Source organism: Calidris pugnax, unplaced genomic scaffold, assembly GCF_001431845.1.
Source record: "Calidris pugnax isolate Ruff unplaced genomic scaffold, ASM143184v1 scaffold211, whole genome shotgun sequence".
In the NCBI taxonomy this organism is placed as follows: domain Eukaryota; kingdom Metazoa; phylum Chordata; class Aves; order Charadriiformes; family Scolopacidae; genus Calidris; species Calidris pugnax.
Genome location: NW_015091083.1, coordinates 2,957,875 through 2,971,924, shown reverse-complemented (window position 1 = coordinate 2,971,924; position 14,050 = coordinate 2,957,875). Strand labels below are relative to the sequence as shown.

General features: G+C 45.3%; 1 protein-coding gene and 1 long non-coding RNA gene across 2 annotated transcripts in view; both read right to left on the bottom strand.

The window, feature by feature from the left end:
• Window positions 1–1,724: 1,724 nt before the first annotated feature.
• LOC106897065 lies at window positions 1,725–3,350 on the bottom strand. The gene is made up of 2 exons (XR_001413712.1): window positions 3,263–3,350; window positions 1,725–2,446 (listed from the first exon to the last, which is right to left on the bottom strand). It is a non-coding gene; the product is annotated as an uncharacterized LOC106897065 (long non-coding RNA).
• A 596-nt stretch (window positions 3,351–3,946) lies between these two features.
• Window positions 3,947–14,050, bottom strand: part of UBR7 (ubiquitin protein ligase E3 component n-recognin 7 (putative)) — a 14,135-nt gene continuing 4,031 nt past the window's right edge. The window contains exons 4-13 of the mRNA XM_014957417.1: window positions 13,706–13,787; window positions 12,143–12,203; window positions 10,544–10,639; window positions 9,375–9,428; window positions 8,135–8,240; window positions 6,764–6,948; window positions 6,060–6,191; window positions 5,503–5,665; window positions 4,949–5,010; window positions 3,947–4,132 (exon numbers count right to left, since the gene is read on the bottom strand). Of these exons, the coding sequence (XP_014812903.1) occupies window positions 4,040–4,132; window positions 4,949–5,010; window positions 5,503–5,665; window positions 6,060–6,191; window positions 6,764–6,948; window positions 8,135–8,240; window positions 9,375–9,428; window positions 10,544–10,639; window positions 12,143–12,203; window positions 13,706–13,787 (1,034 nt within the window). The 3' untranslated portion in view covers window positions 3,947–4,039. The remainder of the gene's footprint in view (window positions 4,133–4,948; window positions 5,011–5,502; window positions 5,666–6,059; window positions 6,192–6,763; window positions 6,949–8,134; window positions 8,241–9,374; window positions 9,429–10,543; window positions 10,640–12,142; window positions 12,204–13,705; window positions 13,788–14,050) is intronic.

Genomic DNA, 14,050 nt, shown 5'->3' with positions numbered 1-14,050 from the left:
TGCCCTCCAACAGCAAAGGCTCCTACCACTGGCAGGGTTTGATGTTCCCTCCGGGGGGAAAACCAGCACGGAACAGTGCTCTGAACACCAAGGCTCTGGTACAAACTGGTGTGAAAGGAGGAATTCAAAATGAGCGGCACTCGCTGTTCAAGCAGCTTGTTAAAAAGGAACAGCTCTTCAGTCAAACAGTTCAGTGAGTTCTTGTGGCTAATTGAGGGAGACCATTGGCTACTTGAGGCAGCAGCGTTACTGAGTCGAGGCAGAGGGACCACGGAGCCCTTCATCTGGGAAGTGTTGATTTTCTGAGCCAGACAAAGACGCTCATTAAGTACCCGGTGTCCCCTTCCCGAGTGGCAGTTACTCTGCATCAGCTGAATAGTCATTAAATCTCTTTCACAGAAACAAGTGCTTCCCTACTTCAAAGAGATGACTCAAGTCTGGAAGTGCCACCCTGCAGCAGAAAATCTTGACTGGTCTGGCTTTGCTGTACAACAGCAAGGCGGGGGGCTGTGTCCCAGCATAAACCCGGGTGGGGTAGGGGGAGAGAGAGCTGCGTGGTCTCAAACGTTTATCGATGCCTTCCCTCCCGCAGCCGGGGACAGGAGCCTTAGGAGCAACTTCCTGAAGTAGCCAAATTTAATGTTTACTGTTAGATGCTTTCTGTTTGCTTTGCAGCAGCTGCTGACGCTATAGGGGACGCTTTAGGAAGGAAGCAGAGCCGCACGGAAGGAGCGTTAGGGGCTGAGTCTGCTTCAGGTAAACCCCTCGGCTGATCCCAAGAATGGACAATGGGTGTCATCAGCCCAAACTCCAGGAGAGAAGAAACATCATCCCCTTCTGCTGCTGCTCTGCTCAAAAACATACCCATCCCCTATCTAATGCCTGCCCGCACTGGCGTGGTCAGGGTGGAGGCAGAGCTCTAGGAACCCCCGACTCAGCCCCTGAGCTGTGTCTTGGCCCCGTGGGTCATCACCGACTCTGGGTCCTGGATGAAAACAAACCCCTGCGGCAGCACGTCAAAAGAAAAAGCCCCACGACAGCACAGATTGAACAGTTCTTTAATCTGTAGGCATTTTAGTTCAATACGCGGTTACACCTCCCAGAACAGTTGCTACAAAGAAAGCACATCCACTACCCAGAGTTAAATTTAAAAGCAACTAGTCATTTCGCATGAAACAAACCCATGAACTGAGCCCCTACGCTAGAACTAGCTTTTGTAAATAAAAAGTGGTCAGAAACTATTGATAGGGAGAATCATAGAGAAAGGGCTGCTTTTCTTCTCAAAAGTCATTACCCTGGAAGCAGACTAGTAGCCCACGGTAAAGAAATCCTCTGACTATGTAAAGCAGGTGTTAAAAATTAGAACTTTCTTAAAGTATGTTTTGGGGCTTGTGGGTAAAGAAAACTAGAAACTACATTAGGCTCCAAACGAAATCCTCTGACTATGTAAAGCAGGTGTTAAAAATTAGAACTTTCTTAAAGTATGTTTTGGGGCTTGTGGGTAAAGAAAACTAGAAACTACATTAGAAAAAGTCAGTATTTAATTGTAGCTAAGCGCAGATTCTTAAAAGTCCTGTTAGAAGTTCTAAAACAACCCCTCCCCATGCTTAATTTGTAATTTAGTACATTGTTTATACTCCAGTGAGGGGAAAAAGTTCCCGTGACAAATTTTTGCATGTAAAACATCGCTGTACAATAGTAGAAACAAAGATATTTTTTTTTTTAATTTACAAAAACAGAACCCTATGATTCCTCATTTTTCAGCTGCAGTCCCATGCTGTTCGGTTCCCTGATACCACCCCAGTGTTAGGGTTCTACCCCACAGCCACGGCCTGTAGCCCTGCAGCAAACACACGTGTCTGTGCAGGAGCCTTCACTGGGGTCTCGGCCCCCCAAAGTGATGGCGCAGGAGGCGGGAAAGCAGAGACAAAGAAAAGCAGGAAAAAAGAAAGCAGGAAAGCTGCTCTCTCCAGCCCCAGAGAGCAGAGGGAGCGCCTGTTCCCTGCGCTGCGAGGCAGGGGGGCAGGCAGAGCCCGCCCAGGCCACCGCGCAGCTCCCGGCAGGGTGACACAGGGGACAGGCTGAAGGGAAGGCACAGCGACACCCCCTCAGTGTGAACAAACCATCCACCCCCCGAGACAAGGGCAGCTTTCAGGGGAGCAGAGCTCCCTATAAACACAATGTACCTGGTAGGAAGGCTGTCAGTCGCTACAAGTGAGGGAAGCATGACACAGAATGAAGGTGTTTCTTGGAAAGTTGGATTTTTGATGAGAAGCCAAATACTGAAGATGTCTCTTCCGTTTGCCAGTGAGTAGTTTTCCCAGCTCTCCCTTCTGACCAACACCCTCTCAGTCTAACTGCAGTAGTACTGCATCCTGTTCGTCCGTTGCCTTTTCCGTGACTGAAATTCTTCAAAGAAGTGCTGAATGTCTTCTCTTTTAACCACCTGGGCGAAGGGATGAGAAACCCACATTCTGATACAAGAATTCAATTAAATGATGCTTTTTTCTTCCCCCCTGGCACGCACCCCACACGTCACACACAAAGTGGGTACCACGAAATCTCTCTGGCGAAACAGCTTTCCTCTCCCCCCAAAGAAAACGATTAATGACCAAACTCTATGACAAGAAAATACAAGGGGGGAAACAAGTGCCCCAAAGGCAGAACAAGCCCATGGAGCAAAAGCTCCCGAGGGTCTTTGTAATGGGTTTGACCACTTGCTTGTATCATCAGAAAAATTAAGACAAAGCAAGACTTTCATTACCTCACTTCAGGCTTATTACAATGTAATGAGGAATGGCAATTTAGCAAATAAGCCAAGAAAATGCGTGTGTTGATTAATAATAGCATGCAAATTCTTCCAGAAAACAACTGACACGAGTGTTTGCCAGTATTTAGTCAATCCTTATTCTTCTAAGGGTTTAAATTTCAATCTAAGAAAAACCATAAAGGTTAAGAGCTTTTTTTCCCTGGATACCTCTCCTCGAGCAACAGAAGTTCCATTTAAATTCAAGAGCTGCTCTCAGTATGTTATAGACAGATTCCTGCAAGGTCCCTGTTATCTCTCAACAACATCATTAAGGAAATGCCACTTTTAAATTCTAATCAAAGCAGGGATTTTGAATTCCTGCTGCAGTACCAGTAACTCCAAGAGACAGGAAAAAAATATTTTCACAATAGCATCCCAGAATTTGACACCCACCCCTCAAGAGCAGTTTAAAACACGTTTTCTGGCAAACAGATTCTGGGAGCTGCACCTTACCGTTCCCTCGTCTGCAAATCTCCTGAGATAGTCGGTCAGTTCCGTCTTCAAATCGTTGTATTCTGGACAGAGAAGCGAGGGAAAGGAAACAGAAAAACAAGAAGAAACCCAGCTTTAGTTTAACACTGGCTCAAGAAGACATGCCAGCTTTAGTTTAACACTGGCTCAAGAAGACAACGTGTTTTCAGCTGCAGTCCCATGCTGTTCGGTTCCCTGATACCACCCCAGTGTTAGGGTTCTACCCCACAGCCACGGCCTGTAGCCCTGCAGCAAACACACGTGTCTGTGCAGGAGCCTTCACTGGGGTCTCGGCCCCCCAAAGTGATGGCGCAGGAGGCGGGAAAGCAGAGACAAAGAAAAGCAGGAAAAAAGAAAGCAGGAAAGCTGCTCTCTCCAGCCCCAGAGAGCAGAGGGAGCGCCTGTTCCCTGCGCTGCGAGGCAGGGGGGCAGGCAGAGCCCGCCCAGGCCACCGCGCAGCTCCCGGCAGGGTGACACAGGGGACAGGCTGAAGGGAAGGCACAGCGACACCCCCTCAGTGTGAACAAACCATCCACCCCCCGAGACAAGGGCAGCTTTCAGGGGAGCAGAGCTCCCTATAAACACAATGTACCTGGTAGGAAGGCTGTCAGTCGCTACAAGTGAGGGAAGCATGACACAGAATGAAGGTGTTTCTTGGAAAGTTGGATTTTTGATGAGAAGCCAAATACTGAAGATGTCTCTTCCGTTTGCCAGTGAGTAGTTTTCCCAGCTCTCCCTTCTGACCAACACCCTCTCAGTCTAACTGCAGTAGTACTGCATCCTGTTCGTCCGTTGCCTTTTCCGTGACTGAAATTCTTCAAAGAAGTGCTGAATGTCTTCTCTTTTAACCACCTGGGCGAAGGGATGAGAAACCCACATTCTGATACAAGAATTCAATTAAATGATGCTTTTTTCTTCCCCCCTGGCACGCACCCCACACGTCACACACAAAGTGGGTACCACGAAATCTCTCTGGCGAAACAGCTTTCCTCTCCCCCCAAAGAAAACGATTAATGACCAAACTCTATGACAAGAAAATACAAGGGGGGAAACAAGTGCCCCAAAGGCAGAACAAGCCCATGGAGCAAAAGCTCCCGAGGGTCTTTGTAATGGGTTTGACCACTTGCTTGTATCATCAGAAAAATTAAGACAAAGCAAGACTTTCATTACCTCACTTCAGGCTTATTACAATGTAATGAGGAATGGCAATTTAGCAAATAAGCCAAGAAAATGCGTGTGTTGATTAATAATAGCATGCAAATTCTTCCAGAAAACAACTGACACGAGTGTTTGCCAGTATTTAGTCAATCCTTATTCTTCTAAGGGTTTAAATTTCAATCTAAGAAAAACCATAAAGGTTAAGAGCTTTTTTTCCCTGGATACCTCTCCTCGAGCAACAGAAGTTCCATTTAAATTCAAGAGCTGCTCTCAGTATGTTATAGACAGATTCCTGCAAGGTCCCTGTTATCTCTCAACAACATCATTAAGGAAATGCCACTTTTAAATTCTAATCAAAGCAGGGATTTTGAATTCCTGCTGCAGTACCAGTAACTCCAAGAGACAGGAAAAAAATATTTTCACAATAGCATCCCAGAATTTGACACCCACCCCTCAAGAGCAGTTTAAAACACGTTTTCTGGCAAACAGATTCTGGGAGCTGCACCTTACCGTTCCCTCGTCTGCAAATCTCCTGAGATAGTCGGTCAGTTCCGTCTTCAAATCGTTGTATTCTGGACAGAGAAGCGAGGGAAAGGAAACAGAAGAACAAGAAGAAACCCAGCTTTAGTTTAACACTGGCTCAAGAAGACATGCCCTACCTCCTCTTGTCATTCCTTAGATCTACTTGAGACAAATCCAGATTTGAACTGGATTATAAATAATATTAATGATAGAAAGAAAGGCGAGTCGAGGTAAACATGAGAAGCCTAATAATTTATCAGAGCAGCCTACGCAGCTGAGTATCTGTTCCGGTGACCTTCAGAGAACTGTACAGAAGTACACTGAGTGAATTAGTGCAATTAATTAAAAGACCACACCTGCCCCCAGCTTCCCACTGCAGAAGCAGGCGTGGGCGGTGGTGGGAAGCCCTGCTGTAACTCAGGACTGGGCACGTGTCCTCACCGGGGACAACCCCGCACCCTGAAGAGGGAAACTCGGCCCCGGTTACAAAAACTGCTCAGACACGGTGCCAAGGCAGGTTCTAGAACTGAAGTTGTACTTACCACAGATGAGTTCTACTTGCTGGACTCTGTTCATGCTGTTAAGGGTGTCCATTAAAGGATCTCTCCTCTCTGTTTCTTGGTCACTTGTACCTTTATTTTCATAAGCCAAGACAGTGTCACATTCATCTGTCAGGAACTGGACTTCAAGCTCTGAATACATTTTCTGGAGAATAAATTAAAATGCATGTTACAAAACTTCTCAGACAGAGGTGCTCTCCCCCAGTCCGTTTCGTGTCAGTATCATCCCAAATAATAACAATAAAAATAATAACATAAATTTTGTATCCAGCTTTTCAGACACCACCCCATGATGACTTCCAGAGCCAATACTGGATTTAAAGCAACAAAGAAAACACAAATGTTTAGAAGCTCCTTCGCACTTAATTCCAAAGGATTTGGTGTGTTTCGTTATGTGGGGTGGAGGGGGTTTTTAGGTGTTTATAAGTAGAGTAAGAACATTTATACAGATTTCACCTAAGAGCTTCTCTTCAGAGATTCTCTGGGAGCTCCCCCCAGCTCCCCCCCATCAGTGACGGTAGAAAAGACAGAATACATACCAAACAGTCTGCGCAGGTGCATAACTTGCTTCTCCAGTTTGATGGCCAAAAGGTGGCAGTATCTTTTTTTAAAAATTGCTTGCTTTGAAGTTCTTTCAGCTTGCAGACTGGCCCCTCACTCTTCGGAACTACCTGAATTAAAATGAGAGTGTTCAGTGCCCTGTAACGTCACTTCAAATGCACTCCCTTCTTCCCAGCACCTCATTTCCCTGATGCAAGATTCTTTTGTCTCAGCCACACGTATTTTTATAAGCAACCTATATCACTATTTCATCCACATGGGAATTCTGATATGCTTTTAGCAGTTTCCACTGGAAGTTTCTGTAGAAATGTAGTGCAATAACCATAAATGTTTAAGAAATCTGAGCTGGACTATCATGCAAAACGCAGGTACGATGCAGAATACCCGTGTTACAACAGACTCAGGAGTCACCCCCGTGTAAAGGCCGGGGGTGGACAGGAAGGGATGGATCTGGCCTGTCTGCAAACAGACATTACACCCGTGTCACCCACTTCTGCACACACGTTCCATGGCCTGCGCTGTGCTCCACAGCGACCGTGTGTTTGAAGTGGCAGTGACTGAAGAGGAACACGGGAACAGACTGAAAGCATCTACCTCTTCACCACACCTACAAAGAGGTGGGCTTTACCTCACCTACCATCAGCACAAAGACCTACAGGACAGAAAAGAAGGTCCGTCTTACCTCTGGACAGGCAGACCCCGAGCTAGTGGACGGTTCATTAAACAGTTCCATTTGCTTTTCCTCCTTCTGTTCTTCGTGTTCCACTCCACCTTCTTTTTTTATTTCTTTTTTCTGCTCTTCACTTTCCTCAACCTTCAGGACAATCCCTTCATCTTCAAGGGAGTTCACTTTGGTCAAAGGAGGAACTGGAAGATATGTAAGAACCATGCCAGAAAATGTACAGGCTACCACAGATGTTCTCTGTGCTTTATGGTGCAGCATCAGAGAGCATCTACACCACCATGTCACTTGCAGAGTCCTGGATATACTCTACAGCTGTCCAAAGACACAGTGACCTACAAAGAAACTGCTCCCTCTTTCACCATGGTCTTCTTCCCCCCTCATACTCCCAAAATACTCCGCTTCCCAAGATCTAAGCCCAAGGAGAGGGAAAAGGGTATTATAATCTGAGATAGTTCTGTAGGAAGATGCTTGTCCTTCTTGACAACCCTTGCCAGCTATCACAGGTTCAGTAGCCGTTGTGTACACGTTTTGCTGACTTTGTGTCAGAGTCCTTCATTTTCTCCAGACACACGCCTCAAAAACTCTATGACAGATTAACTACACTAACCACTTCCTCATTTAAAGTAAGTTTTTTCTTTTGATGCCAATTCAAATGCATGACATAGCTGGTCAGGAGGAGGAAAACCAAAAACAAACAAAAAAACCCCATTGTGTACTGTATTTACATTACAAGGAAGAGAACTCTTCCAAGGCCAGCCTGGAATTGTTAAAATTACCGTTGAAATTTCTGGCATGTGGGAGATCAATCACCAACTGATACAAGCAATATTTAGGAAACTACGCGAATTCAATCCTTTCCACAGAAATCAAGTCATCTACCCATCCCACAGAGACCAGGCAGCAGACAGAGGCCTGCTGTGACCGCAGGGAACGCGTGTCCTGAGCCCTGCCCCAGCCCTACTCAGATTAGGGTTTTACACATTCATTTCAGATCATTCTGTCATTCACTCCTCGCTGCTCAGAGCCTCGGCTGTTTGCCTCATCGTTTCTTTTAGGATAGCTCTTCAGTTCTTTGATCCACTTTAGAAATTAAGTTCCTGGAGACGAATATTATATCTCCAGCACATCTCTGATAAAATATATAGAAGAGCGAGCACCACAGAACTAACATTTTGGAATGAGAACTGAAATTTATTTTTTTTTAAAGAACAATCACTGCAGCCCCGCATGTTCCACTGATGAAGGTGACTGTCCAATATAATGAGTATAATTTCTCCAATCCCTCAAACAGCATTATGTCATTAATCAGCCAAGTATAAGAAATACATATGAACAAAATATTGGCTTGGATACCATAATTTTCTTTACCTGCAAATTGCGACGCATAGGCCCACAGGAAGTGGCAGTGATTCATGCAGGCTTGGCACACCATTTCATGGAAGTCTCCGCTTTCAGGGGGAACAGCACCAAGATGCTATCAAAAAGAAACAAGCACGCAGCAGTGAAGCCTTTGCTGCAAATTAACAGACTCAACTCTGGCTTTAGAGGAAGTAGAACATCGACTGCCATCACATTTTCAGCACAATCACACACTCCTGCGAACTTTCTACAATGATTACCAGTATAATTTATAAGACCGGGAGGGGCTGATAAAAATTCCGGGGAAAAACTGAAATAATTCTTTGTCTGTAGCCTTTTATGCCTTCTACATACCCAGAAATCTCAGTCCTATCTTTATCTAACATTGGACAGGTAAAGATATCTATTGCACACTGAACATTTAAACTCTTAAATAACTTATGATTAATTCCTTACATGCAAGAGGCTCTAAGTCCTCATACTGAACTTGAGAAGAATTAGGTCCCAGAGCTCTCCATGAACTGGTGAGAGCAATTTAGGCAATTAAAATCACTTACTGGCTTTCTTTTGAAAGGCACTCTTGCAAAGCTCACAGTACACAGCATAACATTTATACAAAAGAATCCTATGGTTTATCTACAGAACCCATAATTGAAGCCAATCGTCTTTTTTAAATTCTTTGATCGTGCAACTTCAAACATGGAATTTCACTCATGCCCTTCAAGGCACAAGAGGCTGAATCCTTAATGCTTACACATTAAGTAGGGCACTCACTGGAGTGCTGAGCTGCTTTTAAAAGATTTCCCCAAAGTTCATAATCAGGAATCAACAGCACAGTTTGCTCCTTGCTATTTAAAGTAATTACAGCTTAAAAAGCATTCTTTTGAATGAAGAACTATTGAGGTAGTTGATAATGATGTGCCTCAGTGAGAATCTTCTCGCTGATTCTACTGATTAGAACTTTCTGATTAAAAAGACGGTTATAAAGATAGTTATTATTCTATTCTGTAGTAATAATCTTCAAAAAGGTAGAAACTCTTACTAGGTTTTTTGGACTGGAGTGAACAGCAGCACTGGATTAAACATTCAATATTCCTTTGCACAGGATAAAAAGAAATACCTTAGAACTTGTGTCATAATCTTTTGAGAACTACAGCAAACCTTCCCAACCAAGACTAACCATACAAACTTAAATGGCACCAACTTACTTCTATGTAAATGGCAATTCTGCCACTTGTGGTTTCCTTACCCTTCCATGGAACCAGTCTTCACAAACTATGCATTGGATCATCTCATCTGGAATCTAAATGAACGGTCATATTATTAGCATTAATAGCAACCTCCAGAATCTTTCACAAGCATCAAACTGCAGTATTATGCAAAGCCTGCTCAAGTGAATTGCATTTCCCTCTTCACCCACCCACCCACAGGGAGCTGCCATTAATAAGCAGTTACTGTTTCATTAGTCGGTTTGCTTCCCTGAAGTTCAGCAGCATGTGTAATTTGTCCTATTATCAAGACTGTGGAAATTCCCATTTATTATTACAAAACTAGTTTTCCCAGTAGAGCAAGGCACTCTCACATAAAAGAGCTGATGAAAGTTAATACTTCATTGGTTTCTGTAAACAGAAATGCATCAAGAGGCAGCTTAGCAGAAGAAAGATACTGATATTCATGATGTCATCAGGTTTACATAGGAATGCCAGAATCCTTACTTAACTGCCCATAATGCAGTACCATACAAACTGCTTTGTTATGAAACAATTATTTAAGATTTCATTAGAAAAGTTTAGCTGTCTCTGAACTGCAGAGAGGTGAGTCTATAAAATACTTTTTTGTATTTGAAAGATTTGTGCCTGCCTTATTCTTTAAAAGGCCTGACTTCTGTGACCGCAAATAAAAGTGTGCATGTGCAAACCAAGTGGTATATTTTAATGCTTGAGACAGATAAAAAGCGTTCTGACTACTATAAAGGAAAGCTAAAGCCAGTGCTACAAGACAGACTCTCCCCATCCCAAGAGCCTTGTCAGAGCCCTGCTGCAGGCACAAGGAAGCAGATTCTGGTCTCTGCTCACACGTGCAACGTGTTTATTCTGTGCTTGCACATTCCTCAGGGAGCTGAGAAACCCACCCCGTAAAGGAACTCTGTAACCTGAGAGAGAAGAAAGCAGTGGTTTTTGTCCAAATGATGGTTTGCCCTCCTCATCTGTCTTTAAGGCATAAACACATTGTACCATTTGGAAAAAAAACTGATAAAGTTAACTACTTTATACAGCATATGACAACCAAAAGCAATACGGAACATAAGATTTCTTAAAGTGGGCTCTTCCCAGCAGGGCAGCTCAGTGACCATGCTCTGCACAGTATTTTGCATAAAACCATCCATATGTGATTACTACTGGGTTTTGTATTTCTTACCTCATCTTCAGGATCAGGATAAGGTCTTTTACAAGTGCAGTATAATCCATAGAAATTGTCATTATACTTATTTCCTGAATTCACCTTGCTCTTTTCCTAGGAGGAAAGGAAAAAAAAAGGTCTCAATACGCAGTGCAGTGAAAACCAAAAGACAGAAAAGATGTATAATCTAGAAAAACCAAATTCCTCTTCTGCTTTAATTCCTAAAAGAAATCATTATACTCATCAGCTTGAAGATCCAAAAAGAAAGATATTATCCAAACAGCTACGCTATAGAGGAGCAGCAGATAGGGCACGTGAGGAATACCGACGTTCAAAAGGAAAAAGTCTTTCCAGATTTGCAATAAATGGCAACTCTGGTGTTTTGTTAAAATACTGCTAACCTAAAACCATGTAAGAGTTCTGGTCGCCAACCACACCTGCCTGCTGCCATTACAGCAAAATCTACAGATTTATCGTGCACCCCCCCCTCCATTTTTTTAAACATCCAGACTGTGATACAAACCCAACTTTGTTTAATCTTACCACCAAGCTTCCACTAAATTCACATCATATAAGCCTAACTCTACAGGAGAGGATTACTGACATTACAAAACATGCAAAATGAAATTCAATTATAGATAATCCCATTCAAAAAAACAAACAACTAACATCGTGCAGCCACAGGACTTCAGAACTGCACGCAGCTGCAGCCTAAGGCCACCATCAGCCCCTGCAGAAACAGCTGTGACCACTTATGGTGTTACTGCAAAACTCTATCACTATTCTGACAAAGGAAGAACAGAAGATGCGAGCACCCAGCATCAGTGAAGTCAGACAGATTAATGGACGGATGCTGAAGGTCACTTAACCTGTACAATTGATTTTGCACTGAACAGAAGGAGAGGAACAACCACGTGATCCATCTCATTGACTCAAATGAGAAACAGCAACATCCTAAATTGGCCCAGGTGATCTCTGTAGGGATCACTGGAGTGTAGCCTTAGGCAGACTAGCTCTGCATCCGTCCCAATTCTGCCAGAAAATAATGGCTTTCCACAGTCGGACTGTTATTACCCTGGGAGCAGCACTGGCAGACGAGCCAAGCAGCTTCCTGTCGCTGCTTCCCAGAAGAATACCAACTACTTGACAAGTCCAAAATGCCCACAGAATACGAAAGCACAGTCTCTGGTGAAAACCTATCAAATAAGATTAGGGCACTAATGCCACCAGGAAGAAGGGGAGGTACCTGTCTTTCAGACAGCAGTACAAACTTAAATGTCCTGAATGCAACTGCAAAATGTCACCCCAAGAGGTTCTCCTGAAGCCAGCCTAAAGCTAATAATGTGTTAGTGCAGGCACCACCTTTCTGGCATTACGCTGACCACAGATGCAAAACTGCTGCACACACGGATGACAAGAATCAAACGTCCTCTTCTCCTCTCAACGTTTCCCTTTGGTCCCTCAACAGTTTTATCTCCTGCCAGAATACTTGCACCTTGTTTAACTTGCTGGGAAAAGCAGAGACATTGCATGAGTCAGTCCCGGCTGAGGCAAGGCACCAGCCTCCCAAGACTGTTGTTTTGATTCTGCATGTAGGAAACCTATGTCTGAACTTACTGGGAGTAACTTGCACTGCAGATTTTTGAACTTGCTATTTCCACAGTCACAGCGGAAGTTCCTGGAAAGAAAAACATCGCATTTCAGGGGTTTTATTAACTGAAAACACATTCATTTTTCTGTTCATAACAATTCCCAGCAGCTTATTAGGAGCCATAAAAATATTCCTGCAGCTATTTAAACAATACCCTCAGAACTGGCCAAAGGGCCCTGAGGCCTCACCCTCTCGGCAGATCTCGGCTAAGACCACCAACTGTGACAGCGCTTGGCTGGGAGACCACAATGGCACAGCTAACCCCGGGTGCTGCAACCACCACACTCAAAAACACAAGCACGTGCGTTGGTGAAACAGGAGTGTGAACTGGTTGGTTTCTGAAGGCTGGACCCACGAAGGCGATTAAACTCTCATCTCTGACTCAGTCATCTAACATCTCACTTAAGTAGGGCTGGTATGGCAAGTGAATGAAGGGAAAAGGGTACCTCGGTGACCTAACCTGGCTCTGCAGAGGGATCTGGACAGGCTGGATCGATGAACCGAGGCCAATAGTATGAGGTTCAACAAGGCCAAGTGCCAGGTCCTGTGCTGGGATCACAACAACCCCAGGCAATGCTATAGGCTTGGGGAAGAGTGGCTGGAAAACTGCCTCACAGAAAAGGACCTGGAGGTGTTGGTCGACAGCCAGCTGAATACGAGCCAGCAGTGTGCCCAGGTGGCCAAAAGCTTCCTAGCTTGTATTAGAAATAGTGTGGCCAGCAGGTCTAGGGAAGCGACTGTCCCCCTGTACTCGGCACTGGTGAACCCCCACCTCAAGTACTGTGTTCAGTTTTGGGCCACTCACTACAGGAGAGACACTGAGGTGCTGGAGCAGGTCCAGAGAAGGGCAACGAAGCTGGTGAGGGGTCTGGATCACAAGTCTTATGAGGAAAGGCTGAAGGAACTGGGGTTGTTTAGCTTGGAGGAAAGGAGGCTGAGGGGAGGCCTTATCACTCTCTACAACTACCTGAAAGGAGGGTGTAGAGAGGTGGGGTCAGTTTCTTCTCCCAAGTAACAGGTGACAGGACAAGAGGAAATGGCCTCAAGTTGCACCAGAGGAGGTTTCGGTCAGGTATTTGGAAAAATTTATTCACCAAAAGGGTTGCCAAACATTGGAACAGGCTGCCCAGGGAAGCAGTTGAATAAGCATCCCTGGCGGTATTTAAAAGACATACAGACGTGGTGCTGAGGGACACGGTTTGGTGGTGGTCTTGTCAGCATCAGGCTGACGGCTGGACTCGGATGGGAGGTTTCGGTCAGGTATTTGGAAAAATTTATTCACCAAAAGGGTTGCCAAACATTGGAACAGGCTGCCCAGGGAAGCAGTTGAATAAGCATCCCTGGCGGTATTTAAAAGACATACAGACGTGGTGCTGAGGGACACGGTTTGGTGGTGGTCTTGTCAGCATCAGGCTGACGGCTGGACTCGGATGATCTGAAAGCTCCCTTCCAACCCAGACAACCCTATGACCTGGGCCGCCCACAGCAACTTTGCCGGGAGCAGCGTATTTTGTAGACGCTCACCTTACCCGTTTGCACGCTGTCCTGCCTCACCGAAACGCGCCGCACAGCGCGGGAGGCTGTGGGGAAATCTCCCCTGGCCGGTTACCCCTCACGGCACAGCGCCGGGGCCGGCCGGGAAAGGCGGGCACCCCTGATCTGAAAGCTCCCTTCCAACCCAGACAACCCTATGACCTGGGCCGCCCACAGCAACTTTGCCGGGAGCAGCGTATTTTGTAGACGCTCACCTTACCCGTTTGCACGCTGTCCTGCCTCACCGAAACGCGCCGCACAGCGCGGGAGGCTGTGGGGAAATCTCCCCCGGCCGGTTACCCCTCACGGCACAGCGCCGGTGCCGGCCGGGAAATGCGGTC